Here is a 26,473-nt window from a genome sequence, read left to right as displayed (position 1 = left end):
CAGAAAGGTGGGGACGAGAGCATGCCAAGGATGGGTAAATAGCCGGTGCCCTGTATTGGAGATCGCACGACCCCGGCGATCAGATAGGGTATAATTGTCTGAAAGGTTCAGTTCCCCGGGCTCCCCCTTAAATAAAGAAGAAGAAGAAAAGCAAGTACTTTTAGGGAGTTTGGCTTTACACCATCTCAGCCTGCCTTATTAATCAGCTCATATTTGAAATATAAATTTGTAACTTTTTGTGAGTCCAGTACCCCGCTGCTGGTGAGTTAAATTAAGTTAAACACAATAACAAAGCAGGACCACACGGGCAAATTGAACTCTTAAAAAAAAGACTTTAAACTACATACCGTCTAATTTCTACAATGCAGCTTTTTGCGGGACACTTACAGCAAGTATAAAAATTAACAGGTGATACAATTCTCTTTATCTTGGTAAAATATAGTTTTATTTGCTCATACAAAGACATAGTATGAATTTTTCAGAATGCAATATTCTTTTTCTTTTTTTTATTAAAAAAAAACATTTTTTTGTCCGTGTAAAATTAATTTTTGTATTGTACATATCACAAAATACTTGATTTACAATGTACACTTTTTCATTTTGTAATGTCCTTTGTATTTTCCTTTTTCATATATATTTACTTATATATATTTATATAGATATTTATATAAATTTGCTATTTCTAAAGTAACAGGTTACAGAGCGAAAACAAACAAAAAAAAATGAAAACAAATAAAATAGATAACGGCTGAATAAAACTCAACCACTACGTCATATGTGCGAATTCTAACCACGGAGCCCTCGTCCAGGGTGACGGTTAAGCAGTACTTTAAGTACAAAACCAAAGGAGGACTAGACCTCAGCTCCATGGTAACCAAGGCGTACAACAAAGCGCATAATCTTATTAAGTAGGCCTCATGTTTGTCTGGTGTCATGGAGGCATCCGACAGAGGAAAAATAACATAGTATTTCTATTTTTCATTTAAATACTTCTACAGATCTCTGCATAGTTATTACTTTTTTAGTTTTTTTTTCTTAGCAGCAGTGTAAATATTTGCTCTTGGTAATTTTTTTCGGCGGTGTTCCTGGTACAAAAAAATAAAATAAAAATTACACAGTAACAGCCGACTGACCCCAACATTCTCATGTGCAAGGTACTCATGGGGAAGCAGCTTCTGGCAGCATTACTGGGTAACTCTAGCATCCTTGGGTTTAATTCCTGTATGAAATATGACTGCAAAACAACAGTATGGGCCTCTCTTATTACACTTATGCATTTACTGAACATTTAGTTAGGTGGAGTAGCTCCTTTTCTATATGGCCACACACATTAGATATATGTTAGCTGAACCCACTAATTTTGGCAGGACCAGTTGGCCATCTATGTACAGTGGCCTCCTGGCTCTGTCTCTATGGCTGGTGTTGGTGGAGAAGAAGAACTGGGCAAGCTGAATTACAATTGCCCAATACTTTTATTCTTAGCCAGATAAGCATCAGTAGAGGAGTCTGGCGTTCGCTTTCTCTCCTCTTCCCATTCAGAACCAATGTAAGCTTGACCAAGGTGTGTGTACCTGTATGGGAGGATTAGGAGAGACAGCTGTCGGCTTAACGGTTCTTCAACTCTCTCATGTGCATGGCCAAGATTAAGGGCCCTAAAAAAGTAACCCCTATACATAAGATTAAGATATAGATGTCTGATCATGGGGAGTCCGACCTCTACGACCCCTATTGATCTCTAGAACGACTCTAGTCCCGACTCTCCACACTAAATGGATCAGCTGATCAGCATGCGCTCCATTCCTTGTCTGTAGGCAATGAATGGAGCGCGTGCAAGATTTTCACCCTGCAAAGATCAAAATTACCAAGGAGTGGTAAAGACACCCTAGTAACTATTGGGTTACAAAAAAAAATTACATTGTTGTCAGTTGCATAAAACAATGTGAACAAGTCAATGGCCAACAATCGGGAAATTAACTAAAATTGGCCTTTTTGACCTATGTTGAACTAATGTCTATAGAGCTTAAAAAAAACAAGAACATTCTGATGGAAAAGGATTAAGCGTGATGTTTTTGGAGATATCACTACATTATCATAGCTTGAAATGGTAATAGGAAATACTGCAATGTGACAAATATCCTGTTATTATGGTAAAAAAATGTCATAATAGTGCAAAGAAGACTTCATATCTTACTTGGATTTTGTCATAAATAAATCCCATTATGTTATGGTGTATCCAGCAAGGATTGTGGTGTTTAAAAGGTAAGCAAATGTAAAAAAAAAAAATATAATAATAAAATCATGCATAGAGAATATGGAAGACATAAAGACTTTCATCGGCTAGATTACCCATTCACCACTAGTGACTGACAATGCAATGCAAGTCTTGCTGAATACTTTGGGATCTGTCATGTGTTCTCGTAAACACTGAATTATAAACATACATAATTAACCCATATTGCTTTCCACACCTCCAGGCCATGGTAGAATTAGATGCTCATCTGAAACAACCCACAAATTGTGAAAATGGTGCCAGTCGGATGGACCCTGTTGTGTTATTGTAGTTGACAGCACCAAAAGTCTGAATAGATGTTTATGTGATTATACTGAATATGGCACTATGATATTAGAGTTATTCACTTTGCATTCCACCAAGAAACTTCTGCCTCTGCCTTCTACCACCTTGTCAAGTACAGTAATGATCAATGCCCAAGTATTGAGAAGCATAACGAAAAACAAGAACCCAGCAAGCTTGCGGCTGAAAAAATTTTCAATACCCGTAAACATAACAAACACCAAGGTAACATCATTGTGCTTTCATTTTTCTCAAGAGATATACGACTGCATAAGGAGCACCATTTGCGGATATGCAAGATGGAGATGAAAAACCCTTTTTCTTTCGAAACCATGAATTTGCCTGCAGGTCACCTGTGCAAGACATAGATTTTCCGTCTCTTTGAGGGTCATGGTGTGAGGGAATGTTAATACTATGGGCAATCAAGGAACCACGAGGTTAGGCAGCTTAGTGAATTAATTGCTTAGGAATTACAAATAAATTATAATAAAATAGATCTCTGTACATTTATACAAACACACAGAATGTGTGTTTACTTCACATAAGTCTACTACTCCGGCTGAGTTCAGTCCCAACCAAAGTTATGGCCAGTCATTTGGTAGAACTTCATATTGAATGGCCTGTAGAACTCTCGCAATCTCTGGACAACTTCTGGGTCTATGTTGGGGTGAGTCCTGCCCTTAGTTTTCCCCAGACAATGGGGTTTACTGCTACCTTCTGCTTTTTTCAAGCATGGGAAACCCTTAGTCTTGTTAAAATAAAAATGTTTGTCCGTGATGATTCGTTTAAGTCCCAGGAAATCCTGGACACGTCCCAGTTCTCCTGCGGGATCCGTGATCAGTCTCTCACCGCTCACAAAGAGGATCTGACTCATAGGGAAATACTGGAGCCAGTTCTCCAAGTGCTTGGCATAGATACCAATCTGGATGGCACTCCATGAGATGTCGATAAGACCTGTAGTCCTGTTTTTGAATGTCAAACTCTCAAAGGTGGGGATGTCTGGCCTCTTGGACAATGTCTGGGTGTAGTCCGATATGACGCGAGTTACTGGGTCCCTCACCACCACTATCAGCTTAGCGTCCTTCGACATGGCAGCGATTCGGGCTGGAGCCTCCTTGGTCACAAAGTAGCTCGGAGTCTTTTCCATGGTGATCTGACCGTCAAGTGTCCTCGGCATCAACTCCCTAGAAGAGAAAAGGGGAAACATTAGCATCACACCAGACCATTATAAGATCTTACAATATGTTATTGTTTTGTACGGTACATCTGCCTTTATAAAGTTGTTATAATTTACTTTGCCGCCGTTTAATTTCATTCCTAGTATCGGTGATGAGTACAGTGATTACATTTTACTGAGACACTTTTCTTGGTATAATTTAGCACTCACTTGAAGGGTAATGTCTGAAAGCCACAGCTCTTTGACAAATGGCATCTTGTTAGGCGTCTTGAGCTAACACCAAGCTGAGTTATTTGTGCGCCTTCAAGATGGATTGACCCACTTTGCTAATTAACTGCAAGGTGGGGGGAAATGGATTGTGGCTGCTGCTTCTCTCCTAAATAAGTCAGGGGATCAGAAAGAGGGAAGGAGATGTTGTGCAACCTGGATGTACATTATAGTTGTCTCATTAGGGTCCTAGCTGGTGGTATACCAGGGGAGCAGCCATTTTGTGGCCTGGGACAATAGTATTACCAATGCAGCCCAACGTCCACTAGATATATTAATCAAAAGACTTAATGTGGCTTATGCCTTATATTGTTGTATGTGGATTAAATAGGAAATCTGCACCGTGTAGGTATGGGTGCACAATGTTTGCCTGCTTGACCACTTGTTGTGTAAAACATGTTGAAATATATGTAATGTCTACTGCCACCCATTGCTGACCAAAAGGATGGTTTTCCCAACTTATTTCAGATGTACATAATGGATGACTAGCCCAGAAGAAAGAAGGATGCCTTTACTTGGGGCGAAATTAGCTTATTTTATGTGAAATAGGAAAACATTTCAGGTTTTTATGCCTGTATCCATTACAAAACATTAAGAAAACGTATAACAGCACCTGTATTATGCTCTAGTATCTTATACACCGTTATCTGCTATCATCTAAGTCACACTAAATTCCACTTTATATATTGCTATCCCATTAACTGTGTGATTAAATAGTACGGAATCTCTTAGTGCTATAATAAAGTGGGAGCAATGACAACCCCAGCATCCTTAATGATCCACCATCTCCTTGAGAAGCAAAAAATGAAGCCATTTCTTTGTCCAATTACATCCTTTTTACACATCTTCCTTTGGATAACAGCCGTCAGCACCGCATACAGCAGATTGCTAAATTGCCTCAAATTACTGTAAACTCTCTACAGATTGCTGGGCCTCCATTTAATTTGTTTGCAAACACTGGCATTAACCCGCCGCCGCCTGGCGTTTAAATTAGGCTAAAATAGCAGCTTAGAAGATGATTGCGCACTAACGTCTATGGTTTGTAAGGAGACAGTATGATAGAATTGTTAAGGATTCCAAAATTTCATTCTCGGCGGGTAGATTGAAGAAATTGAGATTTTCACAGTTCACCTGTTGTACTCATAAAGATTGAAGGCAAGTGAGCATTAAACTATTGATCTGTCTGGATATATAAACAAGGCTGAGAAGGAGATATTTCTAGAAATGCTTTTGGTTCATTTTGACATGAGAAGGGTTCTTCATTCATGGTACAATGAAACTACAGTTGGCCATAATGTTGGTAGAACTGGCTGATAGTCTAATGTTTGTGGGGGTCTTCCACCTTTTCTTTTAAGGCAGCTGTTGGAAGAGATTTCAACACGGCCACCCTTTTTGTATCCTTTGTACAGCAGTGTCTGGCAGTGGCTTACTCCCATCTATTCAGAATGCATGCATGCTTTGAGCTGCGTGTGCAAGTTTTTGGAGTGTCCCAAGAGATATGAGCGTTCAGCCAACCAATATCTGAAGTGTATGGCCAGCGTTAGTGATCAAATCCACTACAAGACACACATATGTTTCAGTTACAGTTGACTTGAGAGTGTGGCCAAAGTTGGATTAAAAATGTAAATCTTTAGACATTTATGCATATACTCCCCCCCCCATGGAAAAATGTTTTCCTCTTTTCCACTTACTGGGACCCATGAAATATTTTACCTATTTAGCCCTGAAATTATTGTAAAAATTCTATAATTTAGTGGTTAAAGGGGTATTCCGGTGGAAAACTTTTTTTCTTTTTTTTTTTTTTTTTTTTAAATCAACTGGTGCCAGAAAGTTAAACAGATTTGTAAATTACTTCAATTAAAAAATCTTAATCCTTCCAGTACTTATTAGCTGCTGAATACTACAGAGGAAATTCTTTTCTTTTTGGAACACAGTGCTCTCTGTTGACATTTGTTTTCTATGGGGATTTTCTCCTACTCTGGACAGTTCTTAAAATGGACAGAGATGTCAGCAGAGAGCACTGTGGTCATGATGTCAGAAGAGAGCTCTGTGTTCCATAAAGAAAATAATTTCCTTTGTAGTATTCAGCAGCTAATAAGTACTGGAAGGATTAAGATTTTTTAATAGAAGTAATTTACAAATCTGTTTAACTTTCTGGCACCAGTTGATTTAAAAATAAATAAATAAAAAGTTTTCCACCGGAGTACCCCTTTAACCACAGAGATGTCAGCAGAGAGCACTGTGGTCATGATGTCAGAAGAGAGCTCTGTGTTCCATAAAGAAAATAATTCCCTTTGTAGTATTCAGCAGCTAATAAGTACTGGAAGGATTAAGATTTTTTAATAGAAGTAATTTACAAATCTGTTTAACTTTCTGGCACCAGTTGATAAAAAAAAAAAAAAGTTTTCCACCAGAGAACCCTTTAGATTCACAATTTTTTAAATATATATATATATATATCACAAAAAAAAGGGGGGAGAGAGCCAGCACTGTAAAAAAGGACTTTAAGTCCTGGCTGGGTGCTCAGCTTCAACGTGTTCAAACTCCAAAACCCTCCATCAGCATAGTCCAAACAAGGAAGAGGCACTCCAAGGTACAAAAAAATGAGTGGCTTTATTCACCCATCAAGCATTTACTTGATGGGCGAATAAAGCCACAAATTTTTTTGTACCTTGGAGTGCCGCTTCCTTGTTCGGACCATATATATATATATATATATATATATATATATAAATATATTATTAATTTTTTGTTAAAATAAAAATTTAAAAAGGAAAAGAAGCAAAAACACAACTGCCTGGACATCTCTTAAAGGGATTTTCCACCATTTAGTACGTACCTGCCAGACAGTAAGCTTAGGAAGGATATGCGCTTGTCTTTTGGCTAAATGGCTATGTTGTGCGATTACCATAACACTGTGACTAGCTTTTTGTGAACTGGTATTTCCTGTTTGAGTTTTCTCTTTTGCCTACCAATCCCATAATTCCATTTTCCTCCCTCCCACACATCAGCCACCCCACCCATTGAAACATAAGTGAGCTGCATCCATTCAAAAGACCTGTGGTTTTCAATCAGGGTGCCTACAGCTGTTGCATTAGTTGCAGACTGATCTCTCTCCCACCAAGCGATCTCTCCACCCATTGAAGCAGACAGGCTCCCTGTCATCAGCTGACTAGTGAGTCAGCTCCCGGCCACATTGCAACCTGGGAAAAATCTGAAACAACAGTCATTTTGTATGCTGTTAAAAATAAATATTGGGGTGAAAATCACAGAAGAATTGTGAGAAAACCATCACACACAGGTACAGACACTATATTACGAAGTACACTAACTTTGCAGCCCCTGTAGCATAGTCAAATTAAAAAAATTCCTGGAATACCCCTTTATAAAGTGATGCTTTATAGATGACATTCATTTTTTTTTTAACTCCCATGACCATTCTATTGGTAGGACATTTCGCATTATCTGACGAAGAACAATGGGAAAAAACAGAATCATGTGCAAACCCTTGAAGATCTTCATCCATCAGGCTAATTACTCCAGATGTCCCGCTGTGTTTGTATTACCTCACTAATTCACCGAGAGAGCCTGCTCAATCATAATGTGTCTGACACTCGATAACCAAAAGTAGGGGATATAGCTGAGACAAAAACACGGTCGGCCCTTCCCTCCTCAGAGATAACAAAGCCAATAGACAATAATAGAGAACAAAGCAAGGTGTGAGTCACCTCTCTGATACCGACGATTTATTGACACGTCCAGCGGTGGGGGGATTCCTGGGTCAGACATGGAATCACATTCCTATAGTCCATAAAACCCCTATAGATTCTGTTTTTAACTTGACTAGTTTGGTGGAATCTGATGTTTTGATATGTGGCCCCAAGAGACCACCAATATGAGTTAAATTCTCCTTATAGCAATAGATCATGTTAGGAAACATGGCTTCATGTCCTGTTAAGCTCACTGATGATGAAAATGGAGATTTCAAGGGGTATTTTGATGTAGACATTCCCTTAATGTATGTCCTATTGGGGCATATAAAGGTAATAGAAGGTCTGGCCAAGAGGAGCTCCCTCTCTTGGCCAGAGTAGAGAATCGACTCTAAATTAGACTCCAGACTGGAGTCTTCATCTTCCTAAATATACAGCGTCACATTATGTAAGCTGTACAGACATCCATATAAAGCAAAAGCAGCTAAAGAGAAACCTATGGGCCTGGGTCAATCCCCAGTGCCTGGGTGTGACTACTAGGCTCTGCACTCCATATAGTTACACCCCTGCTCGGGTCATCATCATTGTTAGGCTATGTTAACATGCCAGAATTTCTGCTATTCAGCTCAAATTCCACTCAAAAAGGCAGACTGCAGATTTTTCACAGTTTTGCCGAATTTGAGCAGAATTCCACCAGAATCTCTGTGCTTTCCACAAAAATTCTAGTTCCAATTTTGCAAAATTTAAAGACGTGTTATAATTTTGCGTAATCCGGAATTTCCGCTGCGGAATGTCGGCTGTGTGAATGGGACGATAGAATTCTCATTGAAGTTAATGTGCAATAAAATTAGCAAAATGCCTTAGGGTATAGTCACACAGAGCAGATTTGTTGCAGAATTTTCTGCAACTGAATGGGGCTTGCAGAAATCTATGCACATGTAGCAGAAACAACCTCATTCAGATATGCAGATTTTCAGCTGTGGAAACTTCTGCAACAAATATGCAATATATATGTATATGTATATATATATATATATATATATATATATATATATATATATATATACATACACACACACATACCCAAAGACCCAAATATGGGGGACATTTATCAAAAGCTGTGCAGAGGAAGAGTTGACCAGTTGCCCATAGCAACCAATCAGATTGCTTATTTAATTTTTCAGAGGTCTTGTTAAAGGGGTAGTCCAGTGGTGAAAAACTTATCCCCTATCCTAAGGATAGGGGATAAGTTTGAGATCGCGGGGGGTCCGACCGCTGGGGCCCCCTGTGATCTCTCTGTACGGGGCCCCGGCTCTCCGCCGAGATAGCGGGTGTCGACCCCCGCACGAGGCGGCGGCCGACACGCCCCCTCAATACATCTCAATGGCAGAGCCGGAGATTGCCGAAGGCAGCGCTTCGGCTCTGCCATAGAGTTGTATTGAGGGGGCGTGTCGGCCGCCGCCTCGTGCGGAGGTCGACACGCCCCCTTCCCGCGGGCTGTCGGGGCTCCGTACAGGAGATCGCAGGGGGCCCCAGCGGTCGGACCCCCTGCGATCTGCAACTTATCCCCTATCCTTAGGATAGGGGATAAGTTGCTCACCACTGAATCACCACTGGACTACTCCTTTAAGAATAAAAGAAGTGATCTGATTGGTTGCTATGGGCAACTGGTCATCTTTTCTTCTCTACAGGTTTTCTTAAATCTAAAATAGATTTTAAATGGTGCCTATAAACTTCCAGTTATATTGAACACAAGGACTTCGAGAATGTGTCGATTTTATGGTAAAATGATTTTATCGAAAATGACCTACTGTTTAAATCACGTTTTTATGTTAAACATATTTTTAAGAATTTTTTTGTGATGTTATTCCAAATTTTCTATTTTACTATCTATATTTTAAAATAATCGTGAAAGCAATTTCATACTCTGGCAAGTAGGCCTAAAACTAAGTCCCAGATTCATCAAACTGTGTAAGAGAAAAAATGGAGTGACTTTCCCACAGCAACCAATCACAGCTCAGCTTTCACTTTACCAGAGCTCATTAGCTGAGCTGTGATTGGTTGCTCACACAGTATAAATCTTGGCCTAAATTCTGTCTGTGATAAAAAGGAGGCTGCTGGGAAGTGATCAGTAAAGCATTACAGTGAAAGGTGACACAAGTAGATAGAGAAGACAATAGATGATGTTCAGAATTTAGCATCCCCCTCCCCTGTGGAAAGGGTAAGGATCGCAGTGTACAGCCAGTAACTTTTCCCATTAAAGGGGTTCTCCGGTGCTTTGACATCTTAGGGGGATAAGATGCCTGATCGCGGGAGTCCGGCCGCTGGGGACCCCCGTGATCTTGCACACGGCACCCCGTTTCTAATCAGTCCCCGGAGCGTGTTCGCTCCGGGTCTGATTACTGTTGATCACGGGGTCGGCGGCATGTGACGTCACGCCTCCGCCCCCGTGTGACCTCATGCTCCGCCCCTCAATGCAAGTCTATGGGAGGGGGCGTGACAGCTATCACTCCCCCTCCCGTAGGCTTGCATTGAGGGGCAGAGCGTGACGTCACACGCCGTCGGCCCTGTGGTCGCCGGTAATCAGACCCGGAGTGAACACGCTCCGGGGACTGATTACAAACGGGGTGCAGCGTGCAAGATCACGGGGGTCCCCAGCGGCGGGACTCCCGCGATCAGGCATCTTATCCCCTATCCTTTGTATAGGGGATAAGATGTCTAAGCACCGGAGAACCCCTTTAATGTGAATGGGACAGCTCCTGTCATAAAATAGAAACAGATTGGAAATTTTTTTATTTTTTTTTATCTGGCTCTAATCCAGTGTTTCCCAAAGAGAGTGGCTCTATCAGTTGCCAACGGTTGTCTGGGGCATGCTGGGGGTTGTAGTTTTCAACAGCTGGAGGCACCCTGCTTGCAAAACACAGCTTTAATCAATCCAACAAAAAAAATCTAGGCAATACACTATCACCCCATCATGTAAGCAGAGGGATGATCATAAGCTACGAATGGGTTATATAGCAACTAAGAATCAAAACAATACATAAAGGCTGCAGTCAAATATTTAAGTATTCACCATTATGTTATGTACAGACGACAATTTGCCGGTTTCTCTACACTGAGCTATATGGGTCAGTCACTTACTTTTACAGAAATACAAAGTCCTTGGAGGAAGCAGCATGAGCAGCACAGAACAATACAGCCCGACCGATTCCCATATGCAGAGTCTTTTAGACTACATAAAAGGCCGACATGTTAGATCCTGTGGGCATGAAGCACGTTTTATTCTGCAGGGCAGCAGGAGATTCCTGTCCCCCACAGATATGTTTTTTCAACTGTTGCTAGTTGTATTCACACAGGGTATAACCAATCATTCCCCACCTCCCCATTCACCTCCATTACTTATCCAGGCTATGTCAGGGGATGGCCCCCATTTCAGCTTTCTACGCTGCATGCTCCCCTACACAATTAACCTCTGCAACCGTCATTGAAAACCATTCATCCTTCCATTCTTTTCCTTTTTTTTTTTTTTTTTTTTTTTTAAGACCGTCACTCCCTCTACCCCCCTGTGATGTCTCTTTGAGTCATTGTGCCCTTCCAAAAAAAAAAAAAGCCCAAACAGGATTGGATGAACCTAAACCATGCTGTCACCCCCTACGGCTTCATTTTAGTTCTCTACGGACACTTTATACTGACAAATACATCCTCCTTTAGTTTCACTGTAGCAGGAGCCACATTCTTTGATGTTCCTCATTGGCTTTTTATGGTTTCGTAGAGATGCGAAACCTTAAAAAGCGGTCAGAGCGATAACCGTCTCAATTAGATACAAATGTTAAACCATTAGAGGAATTGATCGCGCGTTCATCATGCTTGTAAAATCCCCATGAAGCCAAATCATTACTGTTCTCCATCAAAAAGAGAAATATTGTGATTGAAACAATGCTACATCTGTGGTCGCTATTGGTTTCCTGCTTGTCCATCATTGCCGGTTAATGTAGTTTTGAAAAGTCGAAACTGGGTTGACTACAGAGCAGTTTTCTCTGATTATAAATACAGAATTAGGATTTGGGCAATGGATATAATTGGATTATTGTTGGGCGAGGGATTCTTGATGGCAAACATAATCAATCCATATACATAGAATAGTTACATAGTTAGTATGGTTGAAAAAAGACATACGTCCATCAAGTCCAACCAGGGAATTGAAGTGAAGGGTGTAAGGAGATAAGAAGAAGGGATGTAGTTTTATAATTCAGCATAAGCATTAATGTTATTTTGTTCCAGGAATGTATCTAACCCTGTTTTAAAGCTGTTAATTGTTCCTGCTGTGACCAGTTCCTGAGGTAGACCGTTCCATAAATTCAATAGATGGTACTAAAGCTTGGCTAGGTGTCATTAGAATGGTCATTTGATCAATAGCTATCGCATATACTTGCTTGCTCAGCTCAGCCAAGTGTGCATGTATTTAGAGTGGAGATAGGTGTAGGAAGCCGCTGCCAGAAATCCAACGAGCCCCATCCTACACGGCCATCGGTGGCAAATTAGAAGGCCCGCATACACATTAGATAAGTGTTTGCCTACCAGTTTGCCTCCAGCTGTTGCAAAACTACAATTCCCAGCATTCCCGGACAGCCAAAGGCTGTCCGGGGATGCTGGGAGTTGTAGTTTTGCAACAGCAGGAGGCTCACTGGTTGAGAAACACTGAATTAGATGCTTGGCCGATACTGCAAAAATTGGGGGAAAAATGGAGAATATAGACAAGAACATGGGAATAGACAATTATAAACATGTCATTTAGAAGACATGGCAGTAAAAGAGATTTTGACAGCACAAGAATGTGTAGTATAAATGTATGGAAATTGAAAATAGAACAAATAAAAATTCAAAAGGAAAAGTCAAAAATCATCACAGTTTAATTTTTAAACCCACAAAAGTTAGGACATCGAAAAAAATGTTAAATGTTGTAGAAAACAGGCAACATCAACCCTGCTTCCTGAGATGCTTATACAACGCTGCTTAATAGGGGGATGGTGGCTGGTGCCAGGCTCCATGGGTAACGCTCATGGCTAATTACAAGTCTGGCATATAATAAAAGGCTGTGTGTACGTTTCCCACTTTCCTATAGAGATCAGGCTTCAGACACACAAAATACAGACTTGTCAAGCAGCTCCCCTCTGATTTTGTTTGGATGGGGGGGGGGGGGGGGGGGTAGAGCGTCCCTAAATTACAGGCGGTTTAACTAATTATTTAGTTTATTTTTATTTTCTGCGTATGTGTCAGCAATTCACCGCATGCAGGAAAAGTCCTAGTGATAGCTGTTGGTAAGTGTAATGCCTTTAAGTCCTTTTTTTTAAATCTATTTAGAGAGTACACAGTATTGCTGGACCTTATGGTCATGACTAGGTGAAAAGAGAATTTGTAAACCCCCCAATGCATGACAAAACCGTGCATCTGATACGGAGTTGGCTACGTAAACATGTTAAATCATTGCTGACCAGCTGTTTTATGGACACAAGGGGATGCACATACTGTAAATGTATTCAATGATGCCCTGAAAAAAAAAGTGCAGGAATTTGGGGAAAGAAATGTTTTCAAAAACACATCCCTTCCCAGGGCTATAAACTGCACATGGGTTTGAAACCAAGGGAGGGAGACCATGGGAGTATATTATTAGAGTCCGAATGCACATCCGCTCAAAAAAATAAACAATCCAACAGTTTGTTTGTTTTTTTATATAAAAATGAGTTGAAAAAAATAATAAATAATAATAAAAAAATTAGTTGAAACAAATGTTTCCTGAATGAATATTTGAGGACTAGAACGCAAATTGGTAAAATTTAAATTTCTCCTATTAACTGAACTAATTCACGATAAAATGGTTCACACGCTTGTACTTGTAATCTTTAAATCTCCAACACGCACCAGATACGATGGTCCCCAACATATTTACCTCCTTATAACACTACACTGGGGAATTCTTCAAATTCACAAGTATGGCTGAAACAGCTGAAAACATCAAATCAGTCGGTAGTAACAGCCTGTAGCTATTTGGACTGCTCTGCAAAGTGATCTGTACTCCATTAGAATAATGCCACTATGCACCTTTTGGAGTAATCCTTCAAAGTCGGTGTAATTATGTCCTCCGGAGTAGCCTTTGCCCTCTAATCACAGTACAGATTGTTATCCGCTCCTGCATCGGGTACCAGGCACAACCCTTTAATTATAAGGTCTGAAATAATAGGACCTGTAATCTGTTTAACATTCGCTTGGCTCAGTAGGGCGACGTTGGACCAACAATGGTCACCGTAAGGAAAATATAGACACTAGGGGTCACCATTTCCATTAACCCCCACTGTATCACTGGGTAACACATTCGGGTTTCCTATGATCACAATGTATACACGCCAACCTAAAACAGTAGCCACCAGCTAAATATATATTAGCTGTCATCTGGACAGTGCAAGCCTAATGATGTAGTGTGTACAGGGTTCAGAGCATATATTTCCATCTAAAACAGAAAAAATAAAAAAGGTTAAAATTAGTCACTCTTGGTAAATTAATAGTTATATTTAACGTATACCTAGAGACATGTCAAAAGTTTTGATCAGTTGGGGTTTGAGTGTTCAGACCCCAACTGATGGCTAGAATGAGCAGTTGAGCACTTTTCTCCCCACTCTATTTGTTGGTGACCAGGACAATCCCATCAGTTTGTCTCTGAAACGTGGCACAGGGCGGGAAAGAATGTGCTCTTCTCTCGGCTCATTCTAGCGATCGACCTGGTTCTTCGCACTCGGACCCTAACCGATCAAAACTTTTGACACGCCTCCACAACATTTTTTTAAACGCCTCCTTTTTTTTAAAGTGACAGTGCCCATTTAACTGTTGGGATTCTTGGTCACAACCAATAGGACTGCCATTACAGCTCTCACACTGGGGTGTGGTTCCAGAATCAAAAGTTACAAATCTACATGTAGTGATACAATAACAGAGGATATATCGAAAATCTGTCATTCAGGAGTGCAGGAAAGCCAACTGACACCCCTTGTGTGAGTTGGAATGGAAGCCTGTTGTCACTCTTGGAAGATGCAAAGGAAAGAACAGATATCATTGCGAGATAGATGAATAAAGCATGTTGTGTTTTAATGCAATAATGATGAATTGAGGTGGGGGGGGGGGCTTCCTGAGATATGGATATGTTATGGTATATTAAAATAAAATGATAGAGGCCTAGGCTAGGGTGTCATGTAGACCTCAAAGTGAGCCTGACTCAAACAACAAATGTTCCCGAGATATGATCGGCCTGTGCAGTTAGGACTGTGTGACTTTGTTCGATGACTGAATGAATGAAACATTTTTATGACGGGTGTGATCTTCGCCTGATTCCAATGTGGAGATCATGGTCACAAGCGTTGAAATATCAAAGCCACCTTCCGTGCACCGCTCACAAATGTGCCAGACTATCTGGACAGTTCAACGACACAACAGGTGAGGGAATGAGAGGGGGTGGTGTCCAGAAATCTGATCTGGGCAGACAATATGCTTCCTCGTACTCAATGGGGTAAAATGCCTTCCTTGGACGCGCCCCACCCAATGGAACATGGATTATATATATGCCATCTGTGCGGAAATCTCAACCTTGTCTATGGACCAAAGCTTATCTTTGATATAAAACTCCCACCGCAACAAAAAAGAGAGAGTAAAAAAAATTCTTTAATTTCGAAAAAAAAATTGGTTGACCTTTTTTTACGTTTCTTCTTTTCAAAGTTTACCTAATCAACTCATAAAAAGAGTTTATTTAGTTTTAAATACACAATAGGCCCAGGATATAATATATCTGATTAGATATAATTTTGTTTGGAAAGATCTATGACCTACAAATTGTTCCCTCTGTCACAAAGAAACTAGAATCTGTTATGTTCTAAATAAAAGTATTATTCTCCAGAGATTATCAGATTAGATTATTTGAAAGGCAAACAAGTAACTGGTAATTAAAGTGGCAGCAGATTGACAGCTTGACATTTGTTTTAATTTAGCTGTCGTTTTAAGTATTTAAAGAGGGGGAAAAAACTTGATATTTTTTAAAGCCACCGTGTAGATCAGGAGTTGTAGTATAAACAAGTCAGTCATTGCCCATGAGGTCATAGATAATGTATCATAATTGATAAATTATGAGGATGATGTGATATTCAGGATTTCCCTGGAACAACTAACATAAATGTGTATATTTTAAAAGACAAACTAAAAACATAGACGTTGTAAAATGCATCTGCCCATAATAAGAACGTATATTCTAAAAGTTTTTATCTTTTCTGTGACATATCCTGCAGTGAAGTCAGTTTAGCTTTTTTCTTATTTCTTGGTTTTGTTTTTTTACTTTTTTATATCTAAAGTCTGCAAGTTTATAACACATAAATATACAAAATAGTAAAAAGTTAAATAAAACTTTACAGCAGTAGATGTTACAGAAAAAGACACACAAACTTTTTAAAAAAAGATTGCAGATTGCAGCATTATAAATGGCTCATGGTGTAATATACCGGTGTATATATATATCGGCTTTCCTTCCGTCATGGGAAGTATGAGAATTTCAAGTGGAGACCTTGGAAACGTTATAAGAAAGCATTGAATGCACTTGTTGGGGGTTGAAGAGGGGATTAAAAATAATTTGGAGCTATGATCTCATACAAATACATTTTGTAACTGAGGTAAAAGTACTGTCAAACTTGTCAAAAAGTTGGATGATAATTCATCTGAGCAATATTTTTGTTTAAACTTTTTAAATTAGTTTGAAAATTAAGGGATGTTTTGGAAAATAAGTCTTATGAAATTTATGCATCGTATGTACAAAATTATATAAATACTTTTACTATATACACAATTTGTTTATGCTGTAAAAAAAAAAAAAAAAAGGTAAAAATTGAGAGAGTTAATAAAATGCAGGATAAATTTTATGAATGGGTCATATATATATATATATATATATATATATAATTTTTATTTTGTTTATTAATTTTTTAATATCAGGCACAAAAAAATAAAATATTAATATATTTACAAGCTACAATCTGAGGTGTCATAAACATAGGATGATATATTCCGAAAAGAGCAATCTGTCATATTCTGTGAACATTCAACCAGCTAGTGCTACCGGGATGTAAAAATAATTATTTTGGCAGGTTGACACATAATGAAAAATTGAGCATAAAATCCTGGAGGATTTAGTATTTCCCCTTTTCTATTATTATTTTAAGACAATGTTGATTCTTCTGGTTACTGGGGACAGTTGGAAAAAAAAAAGTATAAAACTTTTCTATAACACTAAAAAAATATTCTTATGATTAAAATATTTGAAACTTAATGAACCTTAAAGAAATGTTAAAATGTGGAATTAATTTATACAGATGAAATTTAGCAGTGGACTTGACTTTTTGTCATTTGTTTAATGAGAATCAAGAGTTCTTGGCACTGAAGAAAAATCTACATCCAAGATAAATATTACAGATGTTAAAAGAGGTAAAAAAAAAAAACCCAAAAAACAAACCTTTGTGTAGTAAGGAAAATAGCAACTTGAAATTCAAATGATTTGGTTTATTAACGATGGAATTGGCAGAGCTTGATATACATATATACACTCCATACAATGGTTCTGTGTATATTATAGTTTAATTCTTTAGTGGTAATGTAAACCAGATTAAGTGATAGATTGAAGAAAGATTAAAAATAGAGTTTAATTTTTTTTGTATATATAACATATTATTGAGAAATTGTTTTATATTTATTTGCAGCTATAACCCAAAGGAGGTTGAGGTCACCTAGAATTTGGTCATAGTCCGTCACGCAGATTTCTACCATTCATTTATATACAAAAATTACCTATAAGAGGTTAAGGTCACCTAAAATTTGGCAATAGTCAGTCTAGCGAATTTCACATTGTATATGTCTATTTCCTGTTGAATATATAGACATAAAACCTGAATTGATCTGTGTATTGGGTTTTACTATGGTTTGTTGTTGCACACATTGATCTTTTCTAATGGCTGTGCTTGGTATGGTAGCTGTTTCCCATTGACTACTGTAATACCTAACACAGCCACTATGACAAGTATGACGTGTGCAGGTATGAGCCACTGTAAACCCCAATGTACTTATTGAAAATGCTGCAGGACTCACCTGAACATCACAACCCCTTTAAATAGGGAGTGGGGAATTTTAGACACCCGCAATCTAATATTCATGGGCCTTCCCTCTTGATTACCCCCTTTATCTACAAGTATGGATAACCATAAGTATCTACACAGTGTGCAGGGTGGCTATATTAAAAGTCTGACCAGTGCTCAACAAGCGAAAACCAAATTCCAACATTATTAATAAAAAAACTTGACTACACTTACAGCTGTACCCCTTGATACCATATATTGTCAACAATGTACACTGGCCCTAGACATTACATATCGTATACCCCTTTTGAAAAAACATTTACATTTGGCCTAGCCAAATATGCTTGATGGTGAGGTAGTTTTGGAATAATGGCTTTTGGCCGAATGATCACTCAACTGATGGCTATGTAACTTTATGGATTGTTGTATTGCCCAAATTCAAGTGCAACCACAATGTTCTGAAGTGGCTAGAGACTAAAATTCTGTAGCCCGCTGCAAAGTACCATGCTTTAAGTACCATAGACTTGCATGGGACTTTTGGCAATTCCATAGTCATGTACTTTCGAATTTGCCAGAAGTTTTGAATGTGTATTCTGCCACCATAACAACATTCTATTTATACATCCATGCAAAAAGAAGTGTAGACGGCACTCACCAGGATCTTAGCTTCAATATCTTTATTGTTCTGATTCAATCGTGTCAGACAGGTATCATGGCGGATATGCCGGGGACCCAGCGTGGAGGTTACCGTCTACACTTCTTTTTGCATGGATGTTGGAATTGTGTATTTTCTTGACCAGACATTTGCTTCACCTACTACACCTGTTGCCGGTTTCTGTATCGCTACTGTTCTATTTATACAATACATTGTAGTTACACTTTCAGATTTCATAATATGTCCATATGAACAAGTACTAATCTAAAAAAAAAAGGACCCGCCTTGTCCCAAGTAGTACTAAGATGAGCAAGGGCCTGCTGATGGCCTCTAGTTAGGAGTATAATATTTGTATTGAAGGCAGTATTACCCCAAACACTTAAAGACTATAGAACATGAAATGGTTGTCATTTCCTGTAGGCAGACTATATTTGTTGGTGGCTATGGCCTATGAGATAGAGAAAAGTTGTCGCTCAATTTACAGATCTCATGGATCAGTGTTGTTATTCGCACATTGCACAAGAACTTCACCCCCCCAATCAATACTTTTGAATCAGCATTTCCTTCCTTAACAGCCTACATATGTGCGCATTCCTCTAACTTACTGTCCCACAGGATAACTGCTTGGACATTCGAAATCACACATAGGATGTTCTCAGACATTTCTTAAACTCTGGTTGTGTTACTTTTGCCAACGAACAGACGCCAAGAACATTTTTCAGGCTTGTTCAATAAATTTTTCGACCATTGGAACAGATTTTACTTACGTCAACTTATTGGAAACTGTTTTTTTGGTATTCACACTGGCTAAATTATCAATCTGGCATAACTTTACCACCAACACATGTACTAGTGCTAAGTTGCTCATGGAATCGGCTCCAACTTATTGAAACTTGAACCATTAGCATTAAACTATTTCCCTGTTATTAATTATATTTTACAGCATGGTGACCTACTCGGTATATGAGTAGAGGCGGACAGACCCGTGTATGCAGAACTTTTGTACGTTTCTTTCTGAAAAATGCTTTATTCCAATTTCTTATAGTATTTCTGATTGGTCCCATTAGTTATCCTCTAGGTACAGAAGTTCCCCCTCTCTTAAGGACTGGTAACAAGACGATATTTGTACAGTTACTGTAACTTAAGATCAATTGTTAATGGTGTAACGCTGACCCAGACTTTCCTTCTGTAAAGTTTTCTTTGCAACAAGAGTGGACAGCTTGTTTTTTTTTTGTAACCTTATCCCAAAATTTACTTCACTCTGAGTCAATAATATCAAAATCATTTGCTCATTTAATGTAGGTTCTCAGGCAATTTTCTACAGGCTGGGTGGCTTTTTACAAAGATCTCCCCAATATCCTTCTACTATACAGTAGGGGGCATGATGTTCCTTTATATTCACAAAAACGAATCGTTTACATTATTCAGTGGAGTGATTGGCAATGTTACTCATTGTCTGTCATATACATATCCCGACCTATATGAATGTCGCCTGTTTATTATATGTAACCCAGGAGACAATTATAACCCTATTTCGGCAATGAGATTTTTTTGGAATGGTAGATATGGAATAACCAGCCCTTTGATCCTGAATATCAAGCCAAGAGGAACACAATGATTGTAGCTTGAGGTTCCTTGCCTCCCTTTGACTCCTGTTGATATCAGACAGAAGAACTTTCTATGATTTTGTCTCCAGATATCTACATTGCTTTTCGTATCTTCTGAAATAGTGATGAGTCTATAGGCATATGTGGTGATCAGGAAGGAGTGGCGGCCGAGTTACTGTATCCACTACAGACTAGTGACTTCTCCCAGTACAGCTCAAATCCCCTATCCATATGGATCTGTGTGACAAACACCTATAACAGGATCTGTCAGTAATGATCTTCCTGCTGTGCTCTGATAGGAGGATGAGCAGCTGTCGGCTCCTGTCACCTGAGCCTGCGGATAACACAGCTTGTTACTCAGTTCCTTTATGATACAGATGAATCGCTGATGCTGGCAGCTGGGGAGTTAAAATGCTGTATTCCTGGTATGATTTATCAAGGCCGCCATCTATACCCATGTGCTCCACTGAGCTCCTCCATAGTAAAGTGTTACAAGTGTATTAATTCTACGCTCAACCTGTAAAACATATCCTTGTCCTTAGATAAAACCCTCCCTATCTCATATATGCATGCAAAAAAATAAAAAAAAACAAGCCAACAAACACACACCCTTTAGTGGACCACAGTAACCAAGCAGAACATTGCGTACAAAAAAAATAATAATAACAAAAAAACAAGCCAATAAACACACACCCTTTACTACTGGACCACAGTAACCAAGCAGAACATTGATCAAATATTAACATCAATTCATACAAATATTTCAGTCTAAAGTGTAAACATTAGATAACAACAAAAACAAAAAAGTTACTACTTTCAAACAACTTATCCAGAGTAGTATAAACATTAAGAGAAGCAGTTTTATGCATTCTACACCATTATAGGCAAAGTGAATGCCAGAAAAAATGCTCCTTTTTATTTTTTATTTCACTTTTTTTTTTCTCTGACATATTTTTTCCACATTTAATGTATAGAGTTACAAGAGAAAAATGTCAGCCTGCTAGACAGAATTAAAGATTGTTTTTGGATTATGAGCTGTAACTCTTTAGTAGTCTTAGTATGTTTTGCCAACACTTCTTTACCATTAATGTGCCCCAGGCAGCTCTATGCAAGCTTTTTTGTATATATTTTTAAACAGTCTTTATTTTATTTTTTTATGTAAAAATCTCTCCGCAACCGTACAGAAAATGTCTCTCATTCATATGAAAGGGTTGCATTTTCAAATTGCCTTTTTTTGTCCCCATAAAGGGAGTGGGCAAAAGTTTTTCAATGAATGAGTACAAAGATTTTGAGTGCAAAGGGCAGAACAAAAACATTATTATGACAAAGAATCTTCCCAAGGCATTTTTTTGTGTGTGGTAATGAATGCTCACATCCGTGTCGTAACAAGTCTCTATTTTTTTTTTTTTTTTTTACTCCTTTTCTTTTGAAGACAGATTAAAGAAGAGAAACCGGTGGTGAAAAAAAAAAAAAAAACTTACTGCAATACTATTCATTATAAGAAGAAAAAAAAAAAACAAATAAATATTTATGTTCTCCCACCTCTCCTGCTTTGCATGTTACAGATCATAACTTCCATGTATAAAGTTATCAACTTGATCTCTGTCAGGAATAGAAGTTCAAAAGCGGATGTTGTGGGGAAAAATTAGGATGTTTGCACATTGTGACAGCTCATTATTGGGGGGGATGACACAAGTCCTTGTGTTGGTGTAAAATACAAAAGCTTCAAACGTTGAAAGAAAAATCAAAGATATGTATGCAAAGTATCGAGAATGAGCCGGGAAAAAAATTATTTGTACTTATAATTAAAAATGTAATTTTAATTCAAATTTTAATATTTTTTTTTAAATCTGATTTGGTGATTGTACAGTTTTTATTTGGCTGCACTGGCGGGGGAAATAACTTGACTAGTGTCATAAAAAGACAAAGCAATAAAGTCTTTACATCTCCAGCAGCTTCAGGGACATGTAATACCCTCTAGTCCTCAACAGGGATCACTACAGCTCTGCATATCCAACATTACATGCGCTGCAGACTTCAATGTGCCGTTCGGGCAGGTAACGCCGTATGTTTTGTGCTATCCCAGAAAAACGACCACAAACATTTATAAACCGGACCCCAACAATTTCAGAAATAAAATCCGAGTGTACATACAACGGCGGAAACAATCGGTAACTTACTTGTAAAACAGCAAAGGGAAAACATTTTACAAAAATCTATAATAAACGCCTAACACTCTAGAAAAGTACTAAAATTTTATATTTTATTATATTTATTTTTCATTTTATATTTCGTAAATGCGGAATTAGAGCTTTTGTGCTTGTCGGTTAATGGATGGTTCAATATATAAATTCCACTCTACATATATAATGTATGTGGAGGCTGCACTCTAATGAATGGAGAGAGCAAGGCCACGGAAAAGTGCAGAAAAAAAATCAATAGTTTATTGTAGCTTAATTTCTGACTCTCTAGAATTCCCTCCTGGAATTAAACTGCTACACCTCCCCGAGAAGTCCAGATGATGATGAAAGCAGCGCAGTGTTTTCTATCTATGCATCTAGTATGTAATGCTTTGTAATTGAGGTTACAGATGCGTTTCATCCCCAGGATAATGGAGGCACTTGGTCATTTTTTTTGTGAGTGGTTTCAGCCATTAAAACCGTATGTAAACCCCCAAATCAATAATAATTGGGCAGCGCGGCGAGGAAGTGACCCCTCTCTGTGTGCGATATGGCTCTGCCCTTATACATTATGAATCTGTACAAAGAAGACCCCCTGCTTGCACCCTTATCGTCCCAGAAAAAGAGCTTGTTCTCCAGAAAGGAAGTCCCCAAGGACCAGGGAAGAGAGGAAGAAGAAGAAGAAAAATAGAGTTTTGCTGGGCTGGATTAGTGTTTTACATGGGATCACCCTGGGTCCAAGCTACAGAGGTGACTGTACAGATTAAGGGCTAGATTGGAACCAGATTACCCATTGGGCCCATAGAAATATTTTGACATTTTTGGATGCAGTTTTCTGAAGGACCAGAGACCAAGATGACCTATAGCAGTGGTCTTCAACCTGTGGACCTCCAGATGTTGCAAAACTACAACTCCCAGCAAGCCCGGACAGCCGCTGGCTGTCCGGGCATGCTGGGAGTTGTAGTTTTGCAACATCTGAAGGTCCGCAGGTTGAAGACCAATGACCTATAGCTTGTGTTATTGCTATGGGTGGCTTTATCTATAGGCAATAGATATGTCAGGAGACAGATATGAAATAGAGAGATAGATATGAGATATAGATAGATAGATATGAGATAGAGAGAGAGACAGATGAGATAGATAGATATGAGATGGATAGAGAGATAGATAGATAGATATGAGATAGATAGATATGAGATAGAGAGAGAGACAGATGAGATAGATATAGATATGAGAGAGATATAGATATGAGAGATAGATATGAGATAAATATTAGATAGATACATAGGAAATAGATAGATATGAGATAGATAGATAATAGGAGATAGATATTAGATAGATATTAGATAGATAGATGGATATGAGAGATAGATAGGAGATAGATAGATACATAGGAGATAGATATGAGATATATATATATTATATAGATAGATACATAGGAGATAGATTGTATATAGATAGATTTTTAGGAGATAGATGTGAGATATATATTATATAGATAGATAGATATGAGAGATAAATAGTTAGATATGAGATAGATATTATATAGATAGATACATAGGAGATAGATATGAGATATATATTATATAGATAGATAGATATTCTATAGCTAGATACATATGAGATAGATATGAGATATATATTATATAGATAGATACATATGAGACAGATAGATATAGATTGATAGATATGAAATAGACAGATAATTGATTGATATGAGATAAATATGTACAGAAATACACACATCCCAGTGCACTATGCTATAAGAATATCTAGAAGTATTTGGGTCTCACCTGTACCAGTCCAGTCCCTTGTCATAGTTCCTATCAAAGAAGTGGGGTTCAGCCCCCACAGCCCTGATGTCGGGGTGCACCCTCAGGAACTCCAGCAGGGCCCTGGTCCCCCCTTTCTTCACCCCGATGATGATGGCTTGGGGCAGCTTCTTGCTCCCGGATCCGTTGTAGAAGCTGCTGATGATGGAGCCCGTGTCGTCGGCCGTCGGTGGTCGGGGAGGTTCTGGTCGGGGATCGGGTCGAAGCAGTAGCTGGGACAGGACTCCTCCGGGCGGCGCTGCTGGGGCGCTAGAGCTAGGAAAGGAGGCGCAAGAACTGGCGCAAGAGTAGAACATATAGAGGCAGAGGAAGAGCATGGTGCATATGGGCAGCAGAAGCCTTCTTCTCAGGTGGGACACGGGGCTGGCATCCATAGGGACATCATTCAGCAGCCCCAGGCAGGCAGCTCACTCCTTCCTCAGAGGCATCCTTACCCTCTGCACCCAGCAGCATCCACACTAGTCAGAGAGCACACAATCCTGTGGTAACGCATCCCCTGCTGTACAGTGCAGCATCCAGACTGTCCTCATTCATGTACGATCCTCCATAGATACAATGTATCACTCTGGAGCCTTCACATAACCTTCCCCTGCAGCTCCAGCTCCGTACTGCTAGCGAACAGCCTGCTGACAGCGATCCATGGCAAAGGGGGAGGGCGCCGCCCCTGACAAGCAGAGAGCCTGTCCAATTACACACTGGCACTCTATGCTAATTAGCCATTTGTTGATAAAGGACAGCCAATAGAAGGCGACAGTCTGCAGAATGATTGGTAGTCACATCTATATAGACCCTGGGACAGCGATCCTTGGGCTCAGTTACTTCTGGGAGAGGTTCTATGTAAGACTTTGGAGCCTATTCAGCTGATACAGTGTGTATGTGAATATATGTACACTGCACTGATACTATGAACACATCATTATATACAATCACTATTTCCTTTCCTGCATGTAAATATTTATAATTACTACAGATAATATCTGTATAATAATCAGGCATTTCTTCACAGTCTCTGGATTAGTTTAGTATTATGTAACAATAGAACATCAGACACATTCCACCCACATTTCATTATATATAATTGCATCTTGATGACTTGATATATAATACATTCTCATCTCAGCAGAAACTCATTCCATGAAAGAAGAGAAATGATCAGTCATGAATCTAGAGGTGGAGTGAAGCCCCCTGTAGGCAGTGAGGTGATCTGTGCTGTTGTGTAGACCCACATCATTTAAGATGTTAAATCTAGTGAAGCCCCCCTGTGTGCAGTGCATGGTCTGTGCTGTTTGGAGGTATAGTGAAGCCCCCTGTGTGCAGTGCATGGTCTGTGCTGTTTTGTAGTGAAGCCCCCTATGTGCAGTGCATGGTCTGTGCTGTTTTGTAGTGAAGCCCCCTGTGTGTAGTGCATGGTCTGTGCTGATTTGTAGTGAAGCCCCCTGTAGGCAGTGCATGGTCTGTGCTGTTTTGTAGTGAAGCCCCCTGTGTGTAGTGCATGGTCTGTGCTGATTTGTAGTGAAGCCCCCTGTGTGCAGTGCATGGTCTGTGCTGTTTGGAGGTATAGTGAAGCCCCCTGTGTGCAGTGCATGGTCTGTGCTGTTTTGTAGTGAAGCCCCCTGTGTGCAGTGCATGATCTTTGCTGTTTTGTAGTGAAGCCCCCTGTGTGTAGTGCATGGTCTGTGCTGATTTGTAGTGAAGCCCCCTGTAGGCAGTGCATGGTCTGTGCTGTTTTGTAGTGAAGCCCCCTGTAGGCAGTGCATGGTCTGTGCTGTTTTGTAGTGAAGCCCCCTGTAGGCAGTGCATGGTCTGTGCTGTTTTGTAGTGAAGCCCCCTGTGTGCAGTGCATGGTCTGTGCTGTTTTGGAGTGAAGCCCCCTGTGTGCAGTGCATGGTCTGTGATGTTTTGTAGTGAAGCCCCCTGTGTGCAGTGCATGGTCTGTGCTGTGTTGTAGTGAAGCCCCCTGTGTGCAGTGCATGGTCTGTGCTGATTTGTAGTGAAGCCCCCTGTGTGCAGTGCATGGTCTGTGCTGTTTTGTAGTGAAGCCCCCTGTGTGCAGTGCATGGTCTGTGCTGTTTTGTAGTGAAGCCCCCTGTGTGCAGTGCATGGTCTGTGCTGTTTTGTAGTGAAGCCCCCTGTGTGCAGTGCATGGTCTGTGCTGTTTTGTAGTGAAGACCCCTGTAGGCAGTGCATGGTCTGTGCTGATTTGTAGTGAAGCCCCCTATGTGCAGTGCATGGTCTGTGCTGATTTGTAGTGAAGCCCCCTTTGTGCAGTGCATGGTCTGTGCTGTTTTGTAGTGAAGCCCCCTGTAGGCAGTGCATGGT

General features: G+C 39.5%; 1 protein-coding gene and 1 long non-coding RNA gene across 2 annotated transcripts in view; one reads left to right on the top strand and one right to left on the bottom strand.

Annotated features, from left to right (window-relative positions):
• LOC130297608 (uncharacterized) overlaps positions 1 to 26,473 on the top strand; it is a 385,502-nt gene that overhangs the window by 267,356 nt on the left and 91,673 nt on the right. The window lies entirely within an intron of this gene.
• On the bottom strand, positions 373 to 24,554 carry LOC130297607 (heparan sulfate glucosamine 3-O-sulfotransferase 3B1-like). The gene is made up of 2 exons (XM_056550269.1): positions 24,116 to 24,554; positions 373 to 3,756 (listed from the first exon to the last, which is right to left on the bottom strand). Exons 1-2 carry the CDS (start codon positions 24,526 to 24,528, stop codon positions 3,138 to 3,140), a joined length of 1,032 nt encoding a protein of 343 aa, XP_056406244.1. The 5' UTR covers positions 24,529 to 24,554; the 3' UTR covers positions 373 to 3,137.

The sequence above is a fragment of the Hyla sarda genome, chromosome 13 (genome assembly GCF_029499605.1).
Source record: "Hyla sarda isolate aHylSar1 chromosome 13, aHylSar1.hap1, whole genome shotgun sequence".
Taxonomy (NCBI): domain Eukaryota; kingdom Metazoa; phylum Chordata; class Amphibia; order Anura; family Hylidae; genus Hyla; species Hyla sarda.
Note: the sequence above shows the minus strand (reverse complement) of the source record. Positions and strands in the feature narration are given on the sequence as shown.